General features: G+C 41.5%; 1 protein-coding gene across 3 annotated transcripts in view; it reads left to right on the plus strand.

Moving 5' to 3' along the window:
• The window catches only part of PKIG (cAMP-dependent protein kinase inhibitor gamma), an 82,193-nt gene that overhangs the window by 27,150 nt on the left and 33,659 nt on the right, over positions 1-21,384 (plus strand). Inside the window, exons 1-2 of one of the 3 annotated variants that reach the window (XM_061630301.1) lie at positions 7,225-7,390; positions 16,386-16,479. The exons of 1 other annotated variant lie outside the window; for it this stretch is intronic. In XM_061630301.1, coding sequence (XP_061486285.1) covers positions 16,466-16,479 — 14 coding nt within the window. In that variant the 5' untranslated portion in view covers positions 7,225-7,390; positions 16,386-16,465. Of the gene's footprint in view, positions 1-1,736; positions 1,769-7,224; positions 7,391-16,385; positions 16,480-21,384 lie in introns of those variants that run through there. One more of the 3 variants, XM_061630300.1, reaches the window with a different exon arrangement.

Genomic DNA, 21,384 nt, shown 5'->3' on the forward strand with positions numbered 1-21,384 from the left:
AACCTAGCCAACATGGCTAATGGCCGTTGATACTTAACCTCCTAAAACTCACTGTGTGAGGAAGTTGAAATGGGTTCTATGTTCTATGAAAATTAAGCATATGCACATATATGTGGTTTTCTTTCCATAAATTATTCAGCTTTAGCTAGTCAGAAGAGCATAAGAGTCCTGAGAGATCGGACCAAAGGTTATGCATTCTGTTCTCTCATATGCGTGTGAGAAGCCCATAAGAAGGACCCAAGCACAATAGCACTCTCACAAGAACATAAGAAGAGCCTGCTGGATCAGGCCAGTGACACATCTAGTCCAGTATCCTGTCCTCACAGTGGCCAGCCAGATTGTTAGCTTTTCTCTGGGTTATTTTATGGGGCATTTTGTTAAAAGGCTGTATGGCCAAGTTATCAAGTTAATAATTCTAGTTAGTTCAGTATAGACTGCAATCCTGTGCACACTTACCTGGGAGTAAGCCCCATTGACACCAATGGGGCTACATTCTGAGTAGACCAACAAAGGATTGATTACTTAATATTTACTTATAGTTATCTGTCACCTTACATTTCCCTTTAATAAACTCTAAACAGAAAAAAACCCAAAAGGTTTATTAAGGTCAACTCCCAAAGTGTTGCATGAGCTTTTGAGCTTCATGGAACTCTTCCTTAGATTTGGTTTTTCAACATCCTGCCTATGTCTTAAAAGGGGAGAACACGTTTTAAATATTGCAGAGTGTTATGTACTTTCTGCAGTTTGTTTAAGTTATTAAATGATGATGCAGCATTCTACATATTGTTATAGGATTGGGATCTGGGCTAGATGACCTTTTGGGGTCCCTTTTAACTCACTGATTCTTGACTCTTGTGTCAGTTGATTTTCTATCAGTGTAGGTTGCTTGAGGCATAACTGGCTGAAGTCTTGTATTTGTAAATAGTCTTGGCAAAGTTGCTCAGTACTTTCCATTTTTAAGAAAAGTAGCTTATGCCTCTCAAATAGCTTTCAATCATGAGGTAGAGGACAAGCCTTTGTTCTCCTCATCTTCCATTCTCCTTTGGCTAAGAATGTTGTCATCATGGGTGTGTGTGACAGTGAGAGAGAGAAGAAACAGCAGTTTTGGAGAAAGGCAAAGGGGGAAAGATACCTGAGCTTGGCCTGTGGAATATCTTGGGGTGAAGGCTGCTCCTCTAGCAGGCCTGATGTAGGAGCAACAACTTCAAAGTCTTCAGCTCTGAGCCTCCATCTATGCTCAACAACCTATATATTTGTAAGTAAATGCAGATATTACAAAATGCCTAGTCTCCAGTAACTTCATCATTCCAAAGGAAGCCATTCATCTGAAACTTCTCACTGCTCAGAAAATTGGGGAATGCGTAACAGTATATTAATGTAATGGTCATTACATTATACAACAGCCCTGTGAGGTAGCCAGTATTATTATCATCCCCATTGGAGAGCAAAGAGATAACATCTAGTCTAAAGCCACCCAGTGAATTCATGGCCCAGGGGATATTTTAAACAGCAACTGCCCAGTTCACAGCATGCATTTTTAATCACTATGATATACCAGTTCACACACCAAAAGCTGTGAGCAATTAAGGGTAAAATGATATCTGGTAACTTGCTACTATGGGGTCCTAGCTCTGTTAATTAATTAATTAACTGGATTTATATTCTACCCTTCCTCCCAGAAGGAGCCCAGTCCTTTCAAGTGTTGAAAAGAGCTGCTCTTTCCTGCTTGTCTCTGCGTATTGGTTAATGGTATGTGTGCGCACATCATGTGAGTTGAGTAAGCTTATAGCTTTCAGCAGCAGCATGTGTGCCTGTCTGCCCACTTTTCTCTCAATCTGCTTAAGGTCCAGAACATCAAAGAAGCACACACAGGACAGTGGGATCTTGGTAGACATGCACAGTAAACAATTTCAGTGATGATAATAAAAGTGTATAAGGTTTTTTGTAATTATTTGCAAAAAATAGCATATTATACATTTTATCTATCAAATAATTTTTGAAGAGAAATAAAAAAGTATATGCAGCATATGATGCCATTTTAATGTGCTATAGTTTTCTAAATATAAGGAGTCATGCAAGATTAGGTTTTCTTGGGCTGCTGAACAGAGCAATATTTGTCTAATTCATAGCCTATGTTGACAACCTTCTCATAATCGTTTATAAAGTTGCAATCCTAATTCCACATACCTGGGAGTAAACCCCATTGAATTCAGTAGGATTACTTCTGAGTAGGCATGGTTAGGATTGTGTTGTTAATCCTTCTCTCCCCTCCCTGCCATTCTAAGGCAATCAGAAAGGGCTTATTTAGGTGTCACTGCTGTTATTTGGCAGGAAACTAATACTGATTTTTAAAAGAAAGTTCTGCAATGACCAACTTATTTTGACAATAAATTATTATATGGGGTGTGTGTGCATGGAGTTTTCCCAACGACCCTGTGTGGTAGGTTAGGCTGAAAGTTGACTCAAGTATCTGTATGTGTGTGTTGGCAAGTTTTGGTTTATTTTTTATAATTTTCTGTAAAATATCAGGACTGTGGCATGTAGCGGTTAAATTGATTGTAGGGACTGCCTTTGTGCATGTTCCCCCATCTCACTGCATGATTTGTGAATTCAGAGCTTGGAAAAGTTACTTTTTTGAACTACAACTCCCATCAGCCCAATCCAGTGGCCAAGTTGGCTGGGGCTGATGGGAGTTGTAGTTCAAAAAAGTAACTTTTCCAAGCTCATATTTGCACCTTGCTTTTCTTCCTGGGAACTCCCTCCTGCTATTAACTTTCCACCATTCCGTAAGATAGGTTAGGCTGACAGTTGGTTTAGACAAGCTCCACAAGTTTTTTTGCTGCTCCAACAATCTGTTTAATATTATTTAAATGTTATTTAATAATTGCATGATTATGGTTTTTGAACTATAACTGTTGTAAAATGCCTCGTGAGGGCAAGAACTCTGAAAGTTAGGTTGAAAATCTGTTATATAAATAAGTCTTAAATCAAGACTGTGGATTCAAAACAACTGTTCATATTGGCATTATATAAGCAGCAGCTCTTGCCAATAAATTTCCCGGAGGTAGGGGTTGGGTGGGAATGTAGAGGGCCCAATCCACATAGTGTACCAAGCTCAGGAGAGCCTGTTGGCACCCTGATTCAGGGTTCAGGATGCATTTCCTGACAGAGTTCCAACCAAGGATTGACTTCTGGCACATGAAAAGGAAAGCAGATAACTCTGGGGCACAGGGAATTTTATGGCCATGTGGTGAAAGGCTAGTATGAGAATTTTGGATGGATGAATCTGATTTTAGTTTTTCTCTGTGTCTTATTCTAATCTTAAGTTCAGTTAACCAGATTTCCACAACAGTTTGCATTTTTTTAAAAAAGGCCTCACAAAATCATAATAATAATTTCTCTTAATATGCACATTTTTGCATTTCTCCTAATATACCCATTTTAAAATGCTGTTTTGCCATATATACACATTTTTACAAGCCATTTTCCCTAATATGTATAGTCTTTTAATGAATACTTGCATTTTTATTTTCTTTTTTTTTTTTTTCAATAATTTTTATTCAGATTTTCATAAAACATACAAGACAAAATCATAAAACATTCAAAGACAAAAAACAAAATCAAAAATAGTTAAACAAAAAGAAAAAAAGAAAAGAAAAAAAAAAAACAAAAAACAAAAATAAAAAATAAAGAGTAAAATATTGACTTCCCATTTGTCAAAGATCAAATCAGTTATAAGTCTATAATATATAGCAATCCTGTCTCTTAAGTCATATTATAAAATCACTTTCCTCCAGTAGTTATCTTACTTAATCATCAAATCTCATAAACATTACTTTATTCTTTCCACAAAAAGTCAAAGAGAGGTTTCAATTCTTTAAGAAATATATCTATCAATTTTTTTTTCCAGATAAGCATATCGATTAATCCATCTCATTACTAATTATGATAATCTTATTGTCATAACCATAGTCAAAATAAACATTTCAATTAATCCATCACATCAGAATCTGTTAGGTTCAGTAATTTCAGTAGCCATTGTTCTATTATCTCTATTAGTTCCATTTTCCATCTTCCATCTTCAGTAGTCTTGTTAAGTCCAGTAATTTCAATATCCAATCTTCCATTATCAGTATTCCATAATAATCTTGCTGTCAAAGCCATAGTCATATAGTAAGAGTCTGATGGGAATTACCTCTATCCCAAATATTTTCTTGCCATCCATTCTGAATAAGTTGCTGAAATACTGCTGTAAAATCATATCTCTGTTCTTTTTTTCAAAATACACTGGGTCATCTCTTAAAAGTTTTTCCATTGTCACATGGCTGCAGTTAATTCCATAGATTTTCTCTATATTGGGCTCCATCACATCATTCCAGTCCAGAAGATAATCCATGCCATTGATAACTTTATCTCTAGAATCTTCATTAATTTCTTCAGAGATAACATTGAGTTCCAAACAATAGATTTTATTTCTAAAGTCCATAGACTCCAAATCTTGTTCCTGTTCCACGTTTGTTCCAATCTCCGGGATCTCCTCTCTCACAGGGACCCCTATTCCAGTCTCCAGGGTCTCCTCTCTCACAGGGACCCCTGTTCCAATCTCCGGGGTCTCCTCTCTCACAGGGACCCCTTCCAGGGTCACCTCTCTCACAGGGACCCTTATATCTTTAATCTCCTGCTTCATTTTACTCAATTCAATTTTCGTTATCTCAATCTCATCCATTATTCTCTGAAACATAGTTATTTCCAGATTCTCAGCCACTTTCTTAATTGCCATTTTAAAAGAAAAATATAGGAAAACCACTTCTTATTTCAGCAACAATTGGGTTAATACTCCAAACTTGGTGACATCACAGTATAAACAGAGCAGACAGCCTTATCTCTCCAATAGTTAAGTAAACAAAATGCAGTTCCCAGGATCGAAGCAATTAATGGCAATCGTCAAGAAACAGATTCGTCAAAATAAAATAGACCAAAAAGAGAGTAGTCTCAAAACAGTATAATATTTTTCAAAATAAAAATCTGGAATAGAAATCCCTCTTCTGTGTGTATCTTTAGAATGCAAATCCAGGACAGCTTTTTGCAACAAAAACAGAGATAAGCTATTAATTAGTGCGTAGCAGAGAGAAGTTACGGCTCCCCAGTGAGATGTCAAAAACCGATCAATCTGGCAAATCTCTTTTAAACAGCAACAATTTAAGTCAAGTAAAAGAAAAATATAGAAAGAAGGGTGCTTGCCTGTTAATGCGTTCTCTCTTAGAAGATAAGATGAACGTTCGCTTTAACAGATAGAGCTTGCTGTTGAAAATCCGTCCCACCTTCGTCGGCTGGACCTCGTCCCATAAATTAATGAGATCTGGTCGTCCCAACAAAAATAGGCTTTGAGGTTAATCTCTTCGTTTCTCCCTACCCGGGAGAAGTTTAATCAGTCAAAAAAAAAAAAAGAAAAAACTGACTGATATATCTGAATAAGCTTCTTTTGAGGCAGGAGCCCGTCTCAAAAGCAGGCACAGGCTAAGTCACCCTTCCCGGAAGTCAATACTTGCATTTTTATTTTCATGAAAGTTTAGGCCTTTTTGCAGATATTTTTTGGTTGGAGAACTGCATGGAAAAATTCAGAGAAGTGCCCATTTTGAAACACAGCTGTGTTTCAGTTCACGTATTGTTTCAGGAAGTGCAAACTGCAGAGCAATCCATCTCAGGGGAAGCTGGCGAAAGGGATGTTGCGGAAAGGTAGCTGGCAGGAAGGTCCACGGCATCCAATTGCCATTTGGAAGCCTCCGGACTGGCTGAATGCCAGCTCAACTGGGAATTGCATGCAGGGACCGAAAGGTAAAAGCCAGCTCTCAAGAATACCTCTTCCAAGGAGTAAGTGCTCTTCACAGACTTCCACTGCAATTATTTTCTTAGACTGACATTTTTCCAGGCATAACTTTTGCCTGGATTGGGACCTGCAGAAACGCTCGAACACAAGTTGGATGTGGCCTAAGTCTCCCCCCCCCCGGCCCCTCATCCAACATGCCCCTGGAACACCCTTGTTTTGGCCCTTATGCCGGGCTAGCCTTCCTGGGCGGACCTTCAGTTGAGCTGTCTGGGTCCTGGCTCTGCTGCAGCTGAGATGGGATGAGGGGCTGCTGCTGGCGGAGACCAGCACAGCCAGGCTCAGCTAGGACCTAGACAGCTGCCGTAAATAGCAGTTGGATTGCGCCCTTCGATACATTCACATTAAAATGTGAACCAGGTAGAATTTCTCCCACATTCTCCCTGAGCACCAGGGATATAAATATCCGTCAGTTCCAGTTCTCTCAATTTCTAATTTTTCCAGTCTTAAATTCAGTTCTGCACCTATCTGAATTTTTTTAAAATCCCCATGAAAATTCTTTAGTATTTTACTGCAAATTTCTCCTACTAAACACATTTTTGTCTGCAGTTTTGAGTAATGTACATATTTTTCCAAGCAATTTCTCCTAACATAATGCAGTTATGTATGCTATTTTCATGAATATATTCCCTTTGATGCATATGTTTCCCTAATGTGTGCATTTTTGTAAACATTTGTTGGTTGGAGAACTGCACTGCAAAATTCTGATACATGTGAATTTTGAAGGATGGCTGTGTTTCAGCAATATTGTTTTGGAACCTGCGAATTTGAGAAGATTTGGCTTTAAATGCAAACTGAATCCAATTTCCCCCCCATCCCTACTGAGCACTCATTCAGATGACATCGGCTTCACCGTATTTGTTGCATGAGTTCAAGGGACGTACTGCACAATGGGTACTGTGGGAACTGGGATGGAATTTCCCTGTGGTAGACCTCTGAGCAATAATTACCTCGCCCAACGTCTGAGCTGTATTCTACCCACAATAAGTCTTCTCTTCGTTCATGTACATTTGGCCCAAATTAGTCCGCACCTAAACAACCAGTAGGTACATTAAAGTAGGAAGCCTCTTGTGACAAACAGAAAATAGAAGGAAGGATGTTTTAGTGCACACAGCTGCTGGGAGATGAGGTTACAATGTGAAGTCAAACAAAGCAAAGGAAACGGATCCCTCCTGTGTACAGTGAGGTGGAAGCCAAGCAAGTAGCTGGTTGACATCATCAAGGCTGAGCATTGGATTACAACAAACAGGGACTTACTTGGCAAGGGAGAGAGGAAACGCCTCCTAAGCCCTAGAAGTGCAACTGCATTCAGCTGCTGTTAGCGCAAGGAAACTGTAAGTCTGGAACTGTGACTAAGCTGTCTCCTTTTGCTGTTAAGACATTCCAGGCACACTCACATTTGGGGGATGTGGGGATTGGACTGAGCTGTAATTGAGCCTTGAGTTTTAACAACCAGGGTCCCACATTTCTTACTCTGAGAGCAGTTGGCAGTTGGAGCCATCTTCTGTAAGTATCATTTTTGCATGCTGGACAATCCTAGGCAGCAACGGTAGAAACAGTCCTTTTCATGCCACAAGATGTATGCAATTCTACTGAATTGCAAACAAAATTTCCTAGTGAAAGGACCCTGTGCAATAATCACATTGTCCAACGTTTGAGCTGCATTCTGGCCACAGAGAAGACACATTGGAGTGGAGGAATGGGGACTTCTTGAGAATATAGTTGCTTTAAATATAGTTTTGCTTCAACTTTTCTGTGCGTGGCAGAATCTTGTTCACCATGAAATGTATAACTGCCTCTGAAAAGAATAGGAACTTTCTAGTTATTGACCATAGATTAAATTACAGAGAAAATTTTGAAAAGAAGGATGAGAAATTTTATGCAGTTGAGGGCAAATGAAGTGAACTAAAATTTTTAGAAAACTGAAATGCAATTTTTGTTTAAAATACTGGTGATCTCTGTTTCATTCTCATGATGTGTGTGTGTGTACAAGTGTATGATTCATTGGCTCTGGAAATTATTGTCCATAACATGGCATAGATTATCATATTTTGCCAATGATGGAATTGGGAAGTGAATAATTATTCAACTGTATGGATAACAATATTAACACTATTGATCATTAAACAGATTCATATATTGTGAATGTTAAATAAAAACCTTGCCACCCCTAGTGAACTAAGACAGGACATTATGATGTTTACAATGGTTTGGAGGCAAAAAGGAAGGAATGGAAAGAGTGGAGGCCAAGTCTGAAAAAGTAAATCAGCAAAGCTTCCTGGCAGCTTACTGGCAAACATATATAATCATTTATTTATTTATTTATTTATTTTCAGCATTTTATTCCCACCCTTTAGGCAATATGGTAAATCTTAGAGCGGCTTACAAAAATTAGTACTGAGACAGTCCCTGCCCTCAGGCTTGCAATCTAAAAAGACATGTCACATGAGGAAAAAGGGAACAAGAGGGAGGAAGAAAAAGCACCAGATCATCAAGTTACAGGTCTTATAAGCTGCAGTTCTTATATACAGTTCTGATGTATGAAGATGAACTGCTGTTTACTTAGGTAATTGATTTATCTAGCTCTGTATTGTCAACTCTGACTGGCAGCAGCTCTCCAATATCATAGTGAGAAGTTCTCCTTCCTCAACTCTGCCACCTTGTCATGCTAAGATACTCTTAACTAAATTTCCAGAGACTGAATTTGAAACCTTCTGCATATAGAGCATCAAGAGTTCCATAGTTCAGCAGTCTTCAAGCAAAGAGCAGATATTAGTTTTGGAGGTATTCAGTCTCTGCATTTTAGGCACAACTATCTGATCTAGGGTCTCTAAGTGGAGAAGGCTTTTTATTTTATATTTTCTCTCCCTCCTCCCACATGGCTCTCAAAGTATTTTTCTCCAGTAATTTCTCCTCCCTGTCTACTTTCATACTTAACATGTGCCCTCTGCCCCCGCAAACTACTTTTTTCTTTCATCCCTTCCTCCTCTTTTGACGCTCATTTCATCCTCCTGTAACAGCTTTCTTATTCCCTTCCTGTCAGTTCTCAGCAGAAGATGATCATTAAAAATATTAACCTTTTATCTCTCTAATTTAGTTCAATACCATCTCTGGGCCTTTCCCATCAGAGAAGAGACTTCCCTTCCTTCTCTCCCCCCCCCTTCTCTGTTCCCTGGCCCCCTTGCCTCTGCATGTGGGACTTGCTGGAGCTGGCATTGGTCCATCTGCTATGGTATGGCGAATGAGTGAGGAGGCACTGAGCGGGCTGTGTGGAGTGAGACCCACTGGTAGTCCCGGGCCCATCATTTGAGAAATTGTGGGCTAGATTGGGGTGGGAAAGTAGATCCAACTGGTAAGCTGGATCTTCATCTTCTCCTATCCTCCATGGGCTTAATTTGACAGATGGGCAGGGGTGCCCACCTGTCAATCACCTGACATCACAATGATGTCAGGTGACCTGTTTTTGCCAATGTGGACAGTCAGCTGATCATTGGGTTTTGCAAACGCCGCTGCAGAGCTGTGAAAGCCTCAATAATCAGCTGCAAACTGTGTTTGGCCTTGCTGCATCTTTCCCTGCGACACATGAAGCCACGTGTAGGGCAGGTGGGCATGGCTTGGCCAAAACAGTTTTGTGGGCCAAATAGGGACGGCTGGCTGGCATAATTAGGCCCGCAGGCCAGGCATTCCTTACCCTTGGGCTAGATGGAGGGAGGGGAAAAAATGTTTGTGGTAAAATACCTGTGTCTTGTAAGACTCTTAAGATGGAATGTGAGAGAATATTCAAAAGAGTCTCTGTTAAGTGCTATGCAGGTTGCACTGGGACCTTTTTTGGTAGGAGAAACATACAATGGTCAATTTCCCATTTCTAGAAATACAAAAAGCCATCTGTTACCCAGGTCTGTCTCCATATTTAGGTGAAGCACAGAGGTTCCTAGGTAGGTTGCTTCCATGACAGTCTACATTCTTTTGTTGCTTCATTGGCTGAGGTTTCTCTGATTGATCAGAGGGACACAATATTGAATGACTTCAATCTTTGGTGAGGATTTTTTTAAAAAAGAAATAGCTTGCCTACTAGTTAATACAAGTTTGGAAGAAATGTCACCATAAGAGCCAGTGTTGGACTAGGAATGTAGTGTTCTAGGCTCAAGTCCCTACTCAGCCATGGAGCTCACTGGGTGACCTTGGGTCAGACACCATCCCTCAGCTTAACCTACCTCACAGGACTGTTGTGAGGATAAAAAAGTGGGGGAGAGAACCATGAAAGCCCCCTTCCTTGAAGGAAAAATGGGGTATAAATGTATTAAATAAATAATGAGCTTCTACAGATTTTTTTAAAAGCTTCTTTGGGAATCCCCACACTTACGTTGCTTCCATCACACTTCAACTGTCATGGTTTGCCTCAAAGAATCCTGGGAACTGTAGTTCTATGAAGAGGCTAAGTATTGTTAGATGTCTCAGTTCCCTCTCATAGAACTACACTTAACAGAGCTTCCTAGGAAGAGGGCATGGCTATTAAACTCTGTGGTACAGATAGACCCTTTCTCTGATGCACAAAGTATTGATCACCATTAGAGAAAGAAGCTGTGAATTAAATTCATTACTGGGCCTTCACAGTTGCAGCAGTTCACATCTACTCCATTGTGTACTCAATGACACAAGAGATGTCAGGATGACCTTCATATATTGCCATCATCATGGCTTGTAGCATAAAAGTATTTCCTCTCTGGAACAACAAGTAGCTTACACAGCACTAGTTGGACAGCTGTACTTCTGGAACATCTGTACTGAGGTCATTGCTTTAATTGTAGAAATACAGGGAACAATCCTTACATCTTCCATGTACTTGCTACTACCTGCTGAACTGAAACTGACTTGTCTTTTTAGGACAACTCTGTTGGGTTTTGAAAAGCACAGATAGGATAATATGCAACATTGGTCATACTCAGAATAGATCCACTGGAATTAATGAACAAGTTACGTCCATTTATTTCAATGGCTCTTTTCTGAGTATGACTTAGCTGGCTATCACTCAAACGATTTGGGGGATATGTTGTTTATATATCAGTACAACTGTATGCATTTTTTAAACTTACCATGGCAGTGTGCTTTCTGGATTGCAATAGAATTCATATTTTAGTTAAAAAGCTCCTGGTAGAGCATGACAGTATGGCACTAGATCTATGTATACTAAGATCCCCTTAATGGACCTCTTTATCAGTCTTTTACTGCTTTGTCTGGAAGAAATAAGATGGACATTTTAATCTAAGGACCTTGGTGCCTTCTGTGAGTGTTGGATTGATGTTAACAAGTCTTACAACCTGAAACAAGACATTTTTATTTTGAAATATGAGTTAATGGGAACTAATTCCCAAGCAACTGTCACCCATTTAGAGTCCTAAGAACAACAGGTCTTTCTCTTCACAACAGTCCTATGAAATAGAGCAAGTGTTTCATTTTACAGTCTGGGAATTGAGTCAGTGAGAGATCTGTCTAACAGATGAAGCTGGAGTGTATAAAATTATGCATGGTATGGAGAAAGTGGTTAGAGAAAAGTTTTTGTCCCTCATAACACCAGAACTTAGTGGACATCCAATGAAGATGAATGTTGGCAGATTCAGGACAGACAAAAGAAAGTGCTTCTTCACAGAGCAGCGCATGGTTAAATGATGGAATCTGCTCCCGAGGGAGGCAGTGATGGTCATCAACTTGGATGGCTTTAAAAGAGGATTAGACAAATACATGGAGGATAAGGTGATCAATGGCTACTAGCTATGATGGCTATACTCTGCCTCCACTGTCAGAGGACATATGCTTCTGAACACCAGTTAGTGGAAATTGGAGGAAGGGAGAGGGCTATTGTGCACAGGATCTGCTTTCAGGCTTCCCATAGGTATTTGGTTGGCCACTGTGAGAACAGGATGCTGGACTAGACGGGCCACTGGCCTGAGCCAGCAGGCTCTTCTTATATTCTTATGAGAGAGCTATCATACTCAGGTCCTCCTGATGGGGTTCTCATAGGCATCTGAGAGAACAGAATGGTTGACCAGGTAGGCTTTTGGTCTGATCCCTCATGGCTCTTACGTACTTTTGAGTATGATTATAACTGTAATAGCAAGAGCAAGGTACGCAGTCAGTTAACTAGATATAAAATTGTCACATAAAATTGTGCCTGCATCAGCTTTGCTCTCTTTTGCTTTCTGAGATGAAATTTTATTTTAAAAGACACATGACTATGGGATCTTGCCTCTGGAAGGCAGACCAGCTAATGTTTTCTTGTTGGCCAAGTTTTTCAGGTCAGCAGAATGAAATGCACTTGCACTTGTCAGAAACCAAAGAAAATGTATTGACTGAATATTAGGCAAAACAGATAAAAATGTACAGCTGCAAACAATGTCAAGGAAACTCAGAGAGGTTTTAAAGTACTGGATACAATCCAAAATCATTAAAACCATGGGAAGTTTTTTTCTATTGACTTTACTGTGTGAATTTTCAACTAACTTACTGAAGACATTTCCGGATCTCAAATCATCCAGTAAGGAAATTTCAGAGCTTGGAATGAAAATTCAGCTGGAGACAGATTTCTTTGCATGGTTTGCAAGAAATCCAGCTGGCAATAAAATTTTAAAAATCCGTGGACGTATAGTCTCATTTTTCCAAGCCAGCAGTAAAACTAAGGAGAAGTCATTACCGGGAAAGCTTTCTTGCATCGTGTTTCTATATGATTAGATTAACAGAATCTCTACATTACAGACTTTGACTGATTTAACAGTCATTCCATTGAATTGTAGTTGGAAGATGGCTAGGGATGGCTATGAGTTTGCTCATGATCTTGCCAAACTACAATTCCCAGGATTTTTAAGGGGGAGCCAGAACTGGTAAGATGACTGGTAAGATAACTTTGTAAAGCAGATATACCTCTAATAGCAACAATAGCAGAATATCTTATCCATCATGATCCAGCAACAACGTGACAATATCTTATCTACTATAATTGGTGTGTGTGTGGACAAGCTTGCTGTGGAATAATAGCCATAAGATAGTATCTAATTAAACAGATCTGCTAGTACCAGGACTTTTTGCCGTGAAAAGGAACTTCCTCTCCTTTGCCTCTCTCCGCATGCGCCCCTATAAATCTTTGCTGTGGATTCCCCCAACCCTCTGGAGCAGATTTGGAGAGGGGGAGGAGGCGTGCAGGGAGAGGAAGGGGAATTTCTATTGTGCAAGTGGAAATCCTTGTGCTAGTGGATCTGTTTAGTTAGATGTGGATCTATTCAGTTGGATATTCCTCATAGTCTTGTTTATTTTTTAAAAAACCATGAAGTTGTACGTCCTGCACTGGAGTGTGTGTGTGTGTGTGCACAGCCTTTGGTGTGCACAGCCTTTAACGACTTAATAAACATTTCATAAAAAGAATTACACTGGTGCCTGTAGAGCAGGGATGACTTCCCATGGGCCAGATCTGCCTTCAAGTCACATAGTGGCCTACAAGCCCCAGCAAATTTATCTCCCAATCTGATTGGGTAATAAAGTTCTTTCTCTTCTGTAGAGAGTGACATCTAAAGAACAGACAGAGTGCTTTCTCTCCCAATCAGGAGAGCTTTTATCTCTTGTTTGGAGGACTTATTTCTGATCTCAGCAGTCTTACTTTGCAGTACTTTGACCTTTCCTCAATCTGAGCCAAAAGCTTTCTGTCTTGCCTGAAGTTGCAGGTTCTCTTCAGCTCACTCCAATTTTAATTCACTCCGCAGAATATAATAAAACTTACTTGTAACTAAGATCAAAAGCTGAAGCGAATTGAAGAGATGGTGGATTGAAGCATCTGATGAGAGTTGCTTTATGCAGCAGAGTTCATTGGCAATATAAATGAATATGAAAGATAGTGGTGTTTATCTTAAAATAAACTCATTTTATTAAGAAAGTACATGTGGATAGGAAAGCCTAATAATCTGCTGGTTGAATTCAAAAGATAGGAAGAGAGGGAATTGTAGGAAGGAGGATGAGGAACTGGAAGTGATGATAGCCCTGGGAATATCAGTCTAACCAATCAGATGCCTGCTTAAACTTGAGGAAAGGAACAAGGAGATAATTCAAGCAGGGGCCCTTTCAACTGACTATACCTATTGCCCCTAATGGTCAATAGATTTAGAGCACACAGCGAGATAATGCATTGATTGAAGTGAAACTTCCAACATCCCTTCTCATTGTCTCGCACTCCAACTTACAACTCCCATCACTTTACAAAGATTGTGAAAATGGTCTCTGGGTAGTGGCTTGGTAAAAACATCTGCCACAATTTCTTCTGCCAGGCAGTACTTCAGCTCAATGAGCCCTTTCTGTTGTGCATCTCTCACACAATGGTACTTGGTATCAATGTGCTTTGTTTGCAGTGTCACCCTTTCTGACTGGGAGAGCAAAATACAGCTCCTGTTGTCTTCATGCATTCTAGTTGTCTTTGGTTCATTGATTCCAAAGTTTAAGTGTAGTCTGTGTAACCAGGTTGCTTCTTGACATGCTTGTGCTGCAGGTATGTACAGGGCCAGTTCTAAAGGGCGGCCAGGTGGGGCACTGGCTTAAGGGCCCCTGGAGGCTGGAGCTACAGGGGGGCCCTCAGCAGCCCCCCATGATCCATGCCCCCCACACACCCCCACCTACCTCTCTGCTGTCTTTTACCATTGCCCTTAATGAATATGGCGGCCGCAGTTTCCCTAAGGTACTGAAGCCCCTGCCACCATCTTAGTTGATGGCAGATATGTGCGTAGCACGCACACGTGGCATCAACAAAGATGGTGGCGGAGGCGTCATCCCCTTAGGGAAACCGCAGCTGCCATCTTCATTAAGGGCAATGGTAAAAGACAGCAGACAGGTAGGTGGGGGGCGTGTGTGTGTGTGTGTATGTGTGTGTGCACGTGTGCATGCACACACGCCGGGGCGCAGGGCAAGCTGATGCCCATGGGCCCCCGCATGCCTGGAGCTGGCCCTGGGTATGTATTCTGCTTCTATACAGCTGAGGGCTACAACTGACTGTTTCTTACTAGTCCAACTGATGACTCCTCCTCCATAATAGAGCAGATTCTCACCAGTGGACTTTCAGTCTTCTCTGTCTTCAGCTCAGTTTGCATCCACATAATCCACCAGTCTGGAATTACTGTTTGCAGGTAGCATCAATTTCAGTTCTGCAGTTCCCTTTAGATATCTTCCTATCCTCTGGACTACAGCCCACTCTTTCTTTATTGGTGCATTAACTTTTCTGCACAGTATCCCAACTGCTGCAATGCCCAGTCTTGTTACAGTTGATATGTACAGGAGCTTTCAATTTGCTGTCCTGTACTGCCTGTTGTCGTGCAGTTGTCCCTTGTTCTCATTGTCTTTAAAGAAGCCCACTTCCATTGGTGTTTCTGCTACATTGGCTTCTGTCAGTCCAAGGTGCTCTATCAGGTCTATTATCTTCTGTTTCTGGTTAATGAAGAAGGTTCCATTTTCTCCCCTTTCCATCTGGATTCCCAGATAGTAACAGATGTCTCCTAGGTCTTTCACTTCTATTTCCTTGTTACGATTTTTCACAGTTTCATCACTATCTTCCTTGTCTTGGTGACATAAGGCCAAATTGTCCACATAGGTCAAGATGAATGTCCATCTATTATTCATGAAACTTGAGTATAGGCAGAAGTCAGCCTTTCCTTGCATGAATCCCTCCTTAAGTAGTAGTTGGTTTAGTTTGTCATTCCAGGCCTTAGCAGTTCGCTTTAGGCCATAAATATCTTCCTCAATGTCTCCATATAGGAAGGCTGTTGAACCTGCATCTTCCTTGAGGCGGCAATACTGAGGAAAGTCCTTACAGAAGTGTGTTTGACTGCAGGTGCAAAAGTTTCATAATAAACTTCACTGTACAGCATTTTATAGAGAGGGGCTACAGCTGAGTATCACAGTACATGCTTTGCATGTGGAGAGGCCCAATTTCAAGCCCTAGCACCTACAGTTTATCTATCTAAAACTTGGACAGACAGTTCTGGGCCAGATGGATCAACGACACGAGCCTTGTATGTACCAACAAGGAATGCAATAAACAAGTAAAAAGCCTGTATATAGAGGAGACCTTTTGTTGTGCTATAACCCCTCTGGACAGCAATAATGTGATAGCATTGGGGAAGCACTGCAGAACAAACTAAAGCAGGATAAATCCACCACTACTGCGCTATTATTGTGTCAAAACATGTTGCAGGATACAGCATGGCCACTGGATTGGGCTGATGGGAGTTGTAGTTCAAAAAAATAACTTTTCCAAGCTCTGGATACATGCTCTCTAAAACACCAGTCTGGAGGGGTACTTACTAATTGTTAGGGTCCCAGTCAAGTAAGGCTGCAATCCTATACCAACTTACCTGAGAGTAAGTTCCATGGAACTCAGTGGAACTTATTTCTGAGTAGACATGTATTGGATTGTGCTCCTGGGTTGTATCCGATACAGCTGTTTATCCTCGTTTTCTTTCTTCTTGTTCCCCAGAACTACTTGGTGCCTTCTGGTGTATGGAGCTAGATGTTTGAGAACTGTCCTGAACAGAAGGAAAATTAAATAAGTACAGTATGTTTCTAGTCAGGTTTGTAGTTGTCACACAGTCTAAGCTTTGTTTATATGGTGGACTATATACCTGTGGCAGGTAAGGGTGAGACTAGATGTGTGCTTAATATGTAGCTGGCAGACTAGTTTTTCCTTAACTAATTACAGGCATGGGGGAGCCCAATTCTTACTGGGGAGGGGAGGCTTATCTCATCACTCCCCCAGCATGATCAGATTGCCCCTCCCTGTGTGGCTAGGGGCCTTTGGGAGGAAGGGCGGGATACAAATTTAATAATAAATAAGTAAGTAAGTAAGTAACTGCATGCTATGCATTAATGCCACATCTAATTTGGCCCTTGGTTGTTGATTTTGGGATGAAATGAGTTATTAGGTATGTGTGCCAGAGACTACAGAAAGTTACAGCTGGAGAGCTTTTAATATGGGGGTAAAACTAGTCTGTGATGAATTCTTGTAAACACACATACACACACAGTTGGTGGCTGTGCACATGTGGAACTGCTGTACTACAAAAGCACAGTGGATCACATAGCATGATGTGAAATGGGCATGCAATTTGGTACTAGATGCTGCTGGATGCAGTAGACAGCGTGCATGCAGCTGGGAAAGCAGACTACTGGACCTAGAACTGCCGCTGAATGACAACAGAACCGTATAGAAAGCACAGTGAAATGACAGCTGGTGCTTATGAGAAAGAGGGATGGGGAAAGTCTTATTTCTAATCTGTGCCAATTTTTGCATATGTTCATTCATATGTTCATTTTTGCATATGTTCAGTTGCATTTCCACATTAACCTGCAATTTTTATTGTTGTGAGTTTGGGGGTTGGAATTGATGATCCCTGTGAGTCCCCTTGCAGCCTCTCATTTGGAATCCTGTGCCTTGGGGTGAGGGGCTGGCTCTGCTGGCCAGATGAATTTCTTTTGTTACGCTAATAGAGTGGCCAGTTTGCTAATGGGTCTTTCAGGTGCCCAGCAACTGGTGAATGGGCCAGGAAGACCCTTTTGTCATTGAAATTCTTCAGGAGAGCCTTCCCCCTCCTCCTGGCGGCTAGCAGAGATTTGTGCTTTGAGTGTGTTTAGAGTTGTGTCGGAGAATGGCTGGAAACTGGAGGCAGACAGAGAGGCTGTCTGTCTGCACCATGGCTTTAGGATGCCTCCTGTAACACTGATGGGAAAGCTGGATATTGGACTGCTGATGCCTTGAACCCCTCCATCCTAAGCTCAGGTTGGAATGTGCGTAAATAAACAAACCATATTTCATAAAGACACCACAGTCTCCACTGACCTTCTTCCCAAGGAAACCAAGTCCAGGGCGAGTGCAGGGACCCCTGGAATCTCACAGCTTGGAGATTGGGGAGGGGCACAACATTATTTTTTTTAAATCCACATGTGTATTTAAATACAAAGGGTTGCATCCAACAAAATTATTAGTTGCAGAATTACTTCTGCTCATGCCATGGAACTTCCTTCCCTTTGTTCCTCTCATGTACCCCACACACCCCAAATCTGTTCTAGCAGTTCCTCCAACCCTCCAGAGCAGTTTGGGGAGCTGCGGAGGGACGAGAGGGAGTGGAGGTTCAGTCACGTGAATGGAAGACGTTCCATGTGTGCCATGAGTTCATTGGATACAACAACCCATATCGTCTCTCAAAATATGTATTTCAAAATGTATTATTTCCTAAGATACACATTTTAATGTGCATTTTGGTACTTTTTTTGAACGAAGAACTGTTGCACAATTTGCAAAGAATGAATTCCTTAAGCATCCGTAGTTATTCCTCCTACACTGATCCTTCTCCTCTGAGTCACTCAAGATGCAAATCTCTTTTCTTTTAGTCACCCCCTTCCACAGCTTTTTAAAAGCTTGTTCTCCAGTAGAGATGGAAGGTTCTGTCAGTTTTGGTTCTGTCAATTTCTCATTTTTCCAATCTTAAATTTAGTTCACCATGTTTCTGCAGCAATGTGCAAACTGGTTTTTTTTTAAATCCCAGGGGCGTCCCTACCGGGGTGCGGAGGGTGTGGCCCGCACCCGGTGTCACCATGAGAGGGGTGACACCCAGAGCCACCCCACCCCGCGCCGTTGCCTCCTCTGAGGCGGGCGGGCCGGCGGGCGGGTGAGAGCGGGAGCGGGAGCAGCGTCGGTGGAGCAAGGGAGGCGTGCCAGCGTTCCCAGGCCTTCTGCGGCTGGGTGCCCCTCCGGCATGCGCCCTTCCAGGGGCATAGACGGGGTGGCTGGCCTCGAGCACGTGCGCGCAAGCCCAGCCACCTCATCCATGCTCCTGGGAGGGCACGCACCGGAGGTCCACACATACCCGCACTCCGGCTAGTGACGCCGCTGTTAAATCCTCAGGAAAATTCTTCAGCATTTTAGTGTGATTTTTTCCTTATCAATGCATTTTTGTATGAAGTTTTGACTAATGTAAACATTTTTGCAAGCAATTTCTCCTAACATAATGCATTTTTGCATATTATATTCACTAATATATTCATTTTTAAGCACATTTCCCCTTAATATATGCATTTTTGTAAGCACTGTTTGGTGGGAGAACTGCTTTGCAAAATTTGGATAAGTGTGAATTTCAAAGGATAGCAGTGTTTCAGTTCTCATGTTGTTTCAGAAAATGCAAATTTGATCAATTTGGTTTTAAGTGAGAACTACATCGAATTTTTCTCTCATCACTATTCTCCAGATATGCCAGTTTCCTTGCTGTGCTCATGAGTAGGCCCTGAGTCTTTACTCATGCTATTATTCACAAGGAGTCCTCTTTTGGGGCCAAGGGAGCCAGCCAAAAGCCTGCTGCCTCCATGGCAGGCCTGCTGCTTTTCCTATGGCACTTGTTTCTGCCCAGTTCTCTACTTGTTCCTCACCCATCATCGACTCTGGTTCTGCATTAAGACTTTGACGAGGTGGCTGTGCCCTGAACTCCCCACAGTGCCCATTCAAGTTGTTGTATGTGTGACTAGGGTTGTTTTCAGATGACCCATTTGTGGAGTAGTCATCCTGATTTGTTTGCACAAGGTTTGTAGGGTGGTTAGATGACATCAGCTGTTTACTGAGCATTCATTCTGATTTGTTTGCAGGGAGGTTATACAATGTTGTGTAACGCTAATGTTATCCCATACTTTCCTGTGCATTTTCCTGTCACTTTCCTTATTGCAAAAAGTCCAGGTTTTTTTTGGGGGGGGGAGCAGGTTTGTTGCGCAAGAACAGCAAATCAACTTTAATTGTGCAACCGGAATTTGCCAGTATGTGATTGAATTCCTGAAAATAGTGATAGCCTGGAAGCACTGTAACATGTGATCTGCCATCAAAGTGCATTGAAAGGTGCTACTAAGCATGCAAATGCTATGCTTTCTTTCATGCTGCATCAAGCAGTTCTCGCTGAGCCAGATCCCTCCATCCTACTCATCATAGCACTGCACTTAGAGTCGATTGAAGCAAGTGAGCTAAATATAGCCCTGAAATTCTCTGCTTTATGAATAGTCTACTGTGTGGTATGGAAAGATTGGTGGAATATACCCTAACCCATCCTTGCTAGACTGGGATCTAATCTGTATTCTTGCTATGTAGAGCAGCACTACAGCCTTTTTTGGCCTTATAAATTGTATATCCCTGAGAACCAAGAATTGTTTGACTCCTTCAAAGGCAAACAAAAGGAGAGCATTGTTTGCCAGCTTGCAAGAAGATAGAGGAAAGAGAATAATGGCATCTTGGGAGAGAAATCTCCCTGTTGCCACTCAGCATAACTTCATTCCATAGTGACAGCCTCTTGAGTCCTGTTTTATTTCTGTTTACTGAGAGCTGCAAAGAGAACGAAGGGAGTGTTCTGCTTTCTACAGATTATTCAAAGTTCTTTTTCTACGAGTGATTTGAAACTCACATCCTATGCAAAATAAATATTCTGTTGGAAAGCTGCGAATGACACCCACAGCATTCTGGAAGATCACACAGGAAGAGGTATGCTATCCCAACCTCCCCCACAATCCCCAGAGTGGTTTTGAACTTTAAAAAGTTTCCTTTCAAAGAAAAATTAGTAAGGCAATAAACCAACAGATACACATAAATATTCATGCGGCACTTTAAAAAATAAAAAGATGTCAGGCTGCCTGATGCATGAGGTAGAAGGGAGCCAGTCTTCAGTTCCCAGGGATATTTGTCAGTTAAGCTGCAAAGTCAGAAGGATAGTGGCTGACTCTGCAGGGGTGGAATTCACAGTGCTGAATTATCTTTTTATAGTTGTTTTTACAGGCCACGACAGCTCTTAGGAATACTCAAGTGCATCATTCGTACACTAGAATGGGTACTGATATCTTTCACTGGCTTTCCTACAGAGAGCAAATGGCATTTTTGCAACTTTATTCATGAGCTAAAGCAGGGGTCCACAAACTGTGATTCACAGACCACTGGGTGTCCGCGAGCTTCATTCAGGTGTTCCAAGGGACGTTTGTAAAAATGCAATTAAAAATCATAAAGCCTCTAGCACAAAGCATTACCATAGCTACAACAGGCAGAAAAATCATTAAGTGGCCTGCTAAGACCCTCAACAATCTTCAAGTAGTCCGTGGGGGGGAAAGTTTCAGAACCACTGAGCTAAAGGATTAACACATATGCATCTAAACATATTGTTGCGTGCCTTCCCCAATCTCCGAGCGGTGAGATTTCGGGGGTCCCTGCGCTCATCCAGGGTTTGGTTTCCTTTGGGAAGAAGGTCAGCGGAGACTGTGATGTCTTTATGAAATATGGTTTATTTATTTACACACATTCCAACCTAAGCTCAAGGATGGAGGGGTTCAATGCATCAACAGTTCAATATTCAACTTTCCCATCGAGGTGCAGGGGCATCCTATAGCCATGATGCAGAGGGATAGCCTCTCTGCGTGCTTGCAGCCCCAGCCATTCTCTAGAACACACTCCAAAAAAACTA

Source organism: Rhineura floridana, chromosome 6 (genome assembly GCF_030035675.1).
Source record: "Rhineura floridana isolate rRhiFlo1 chromosome 6, rRhiFlo1.hap2, whole genome shotgun sequence".
Classification (NCBI taxonomy): domain Eukaryota; kingdom Metazoa; phylum Chordata; class Lepidosauria; order Squamata; family Rhineuridae; genus Rhineura; species Rhineura floridana.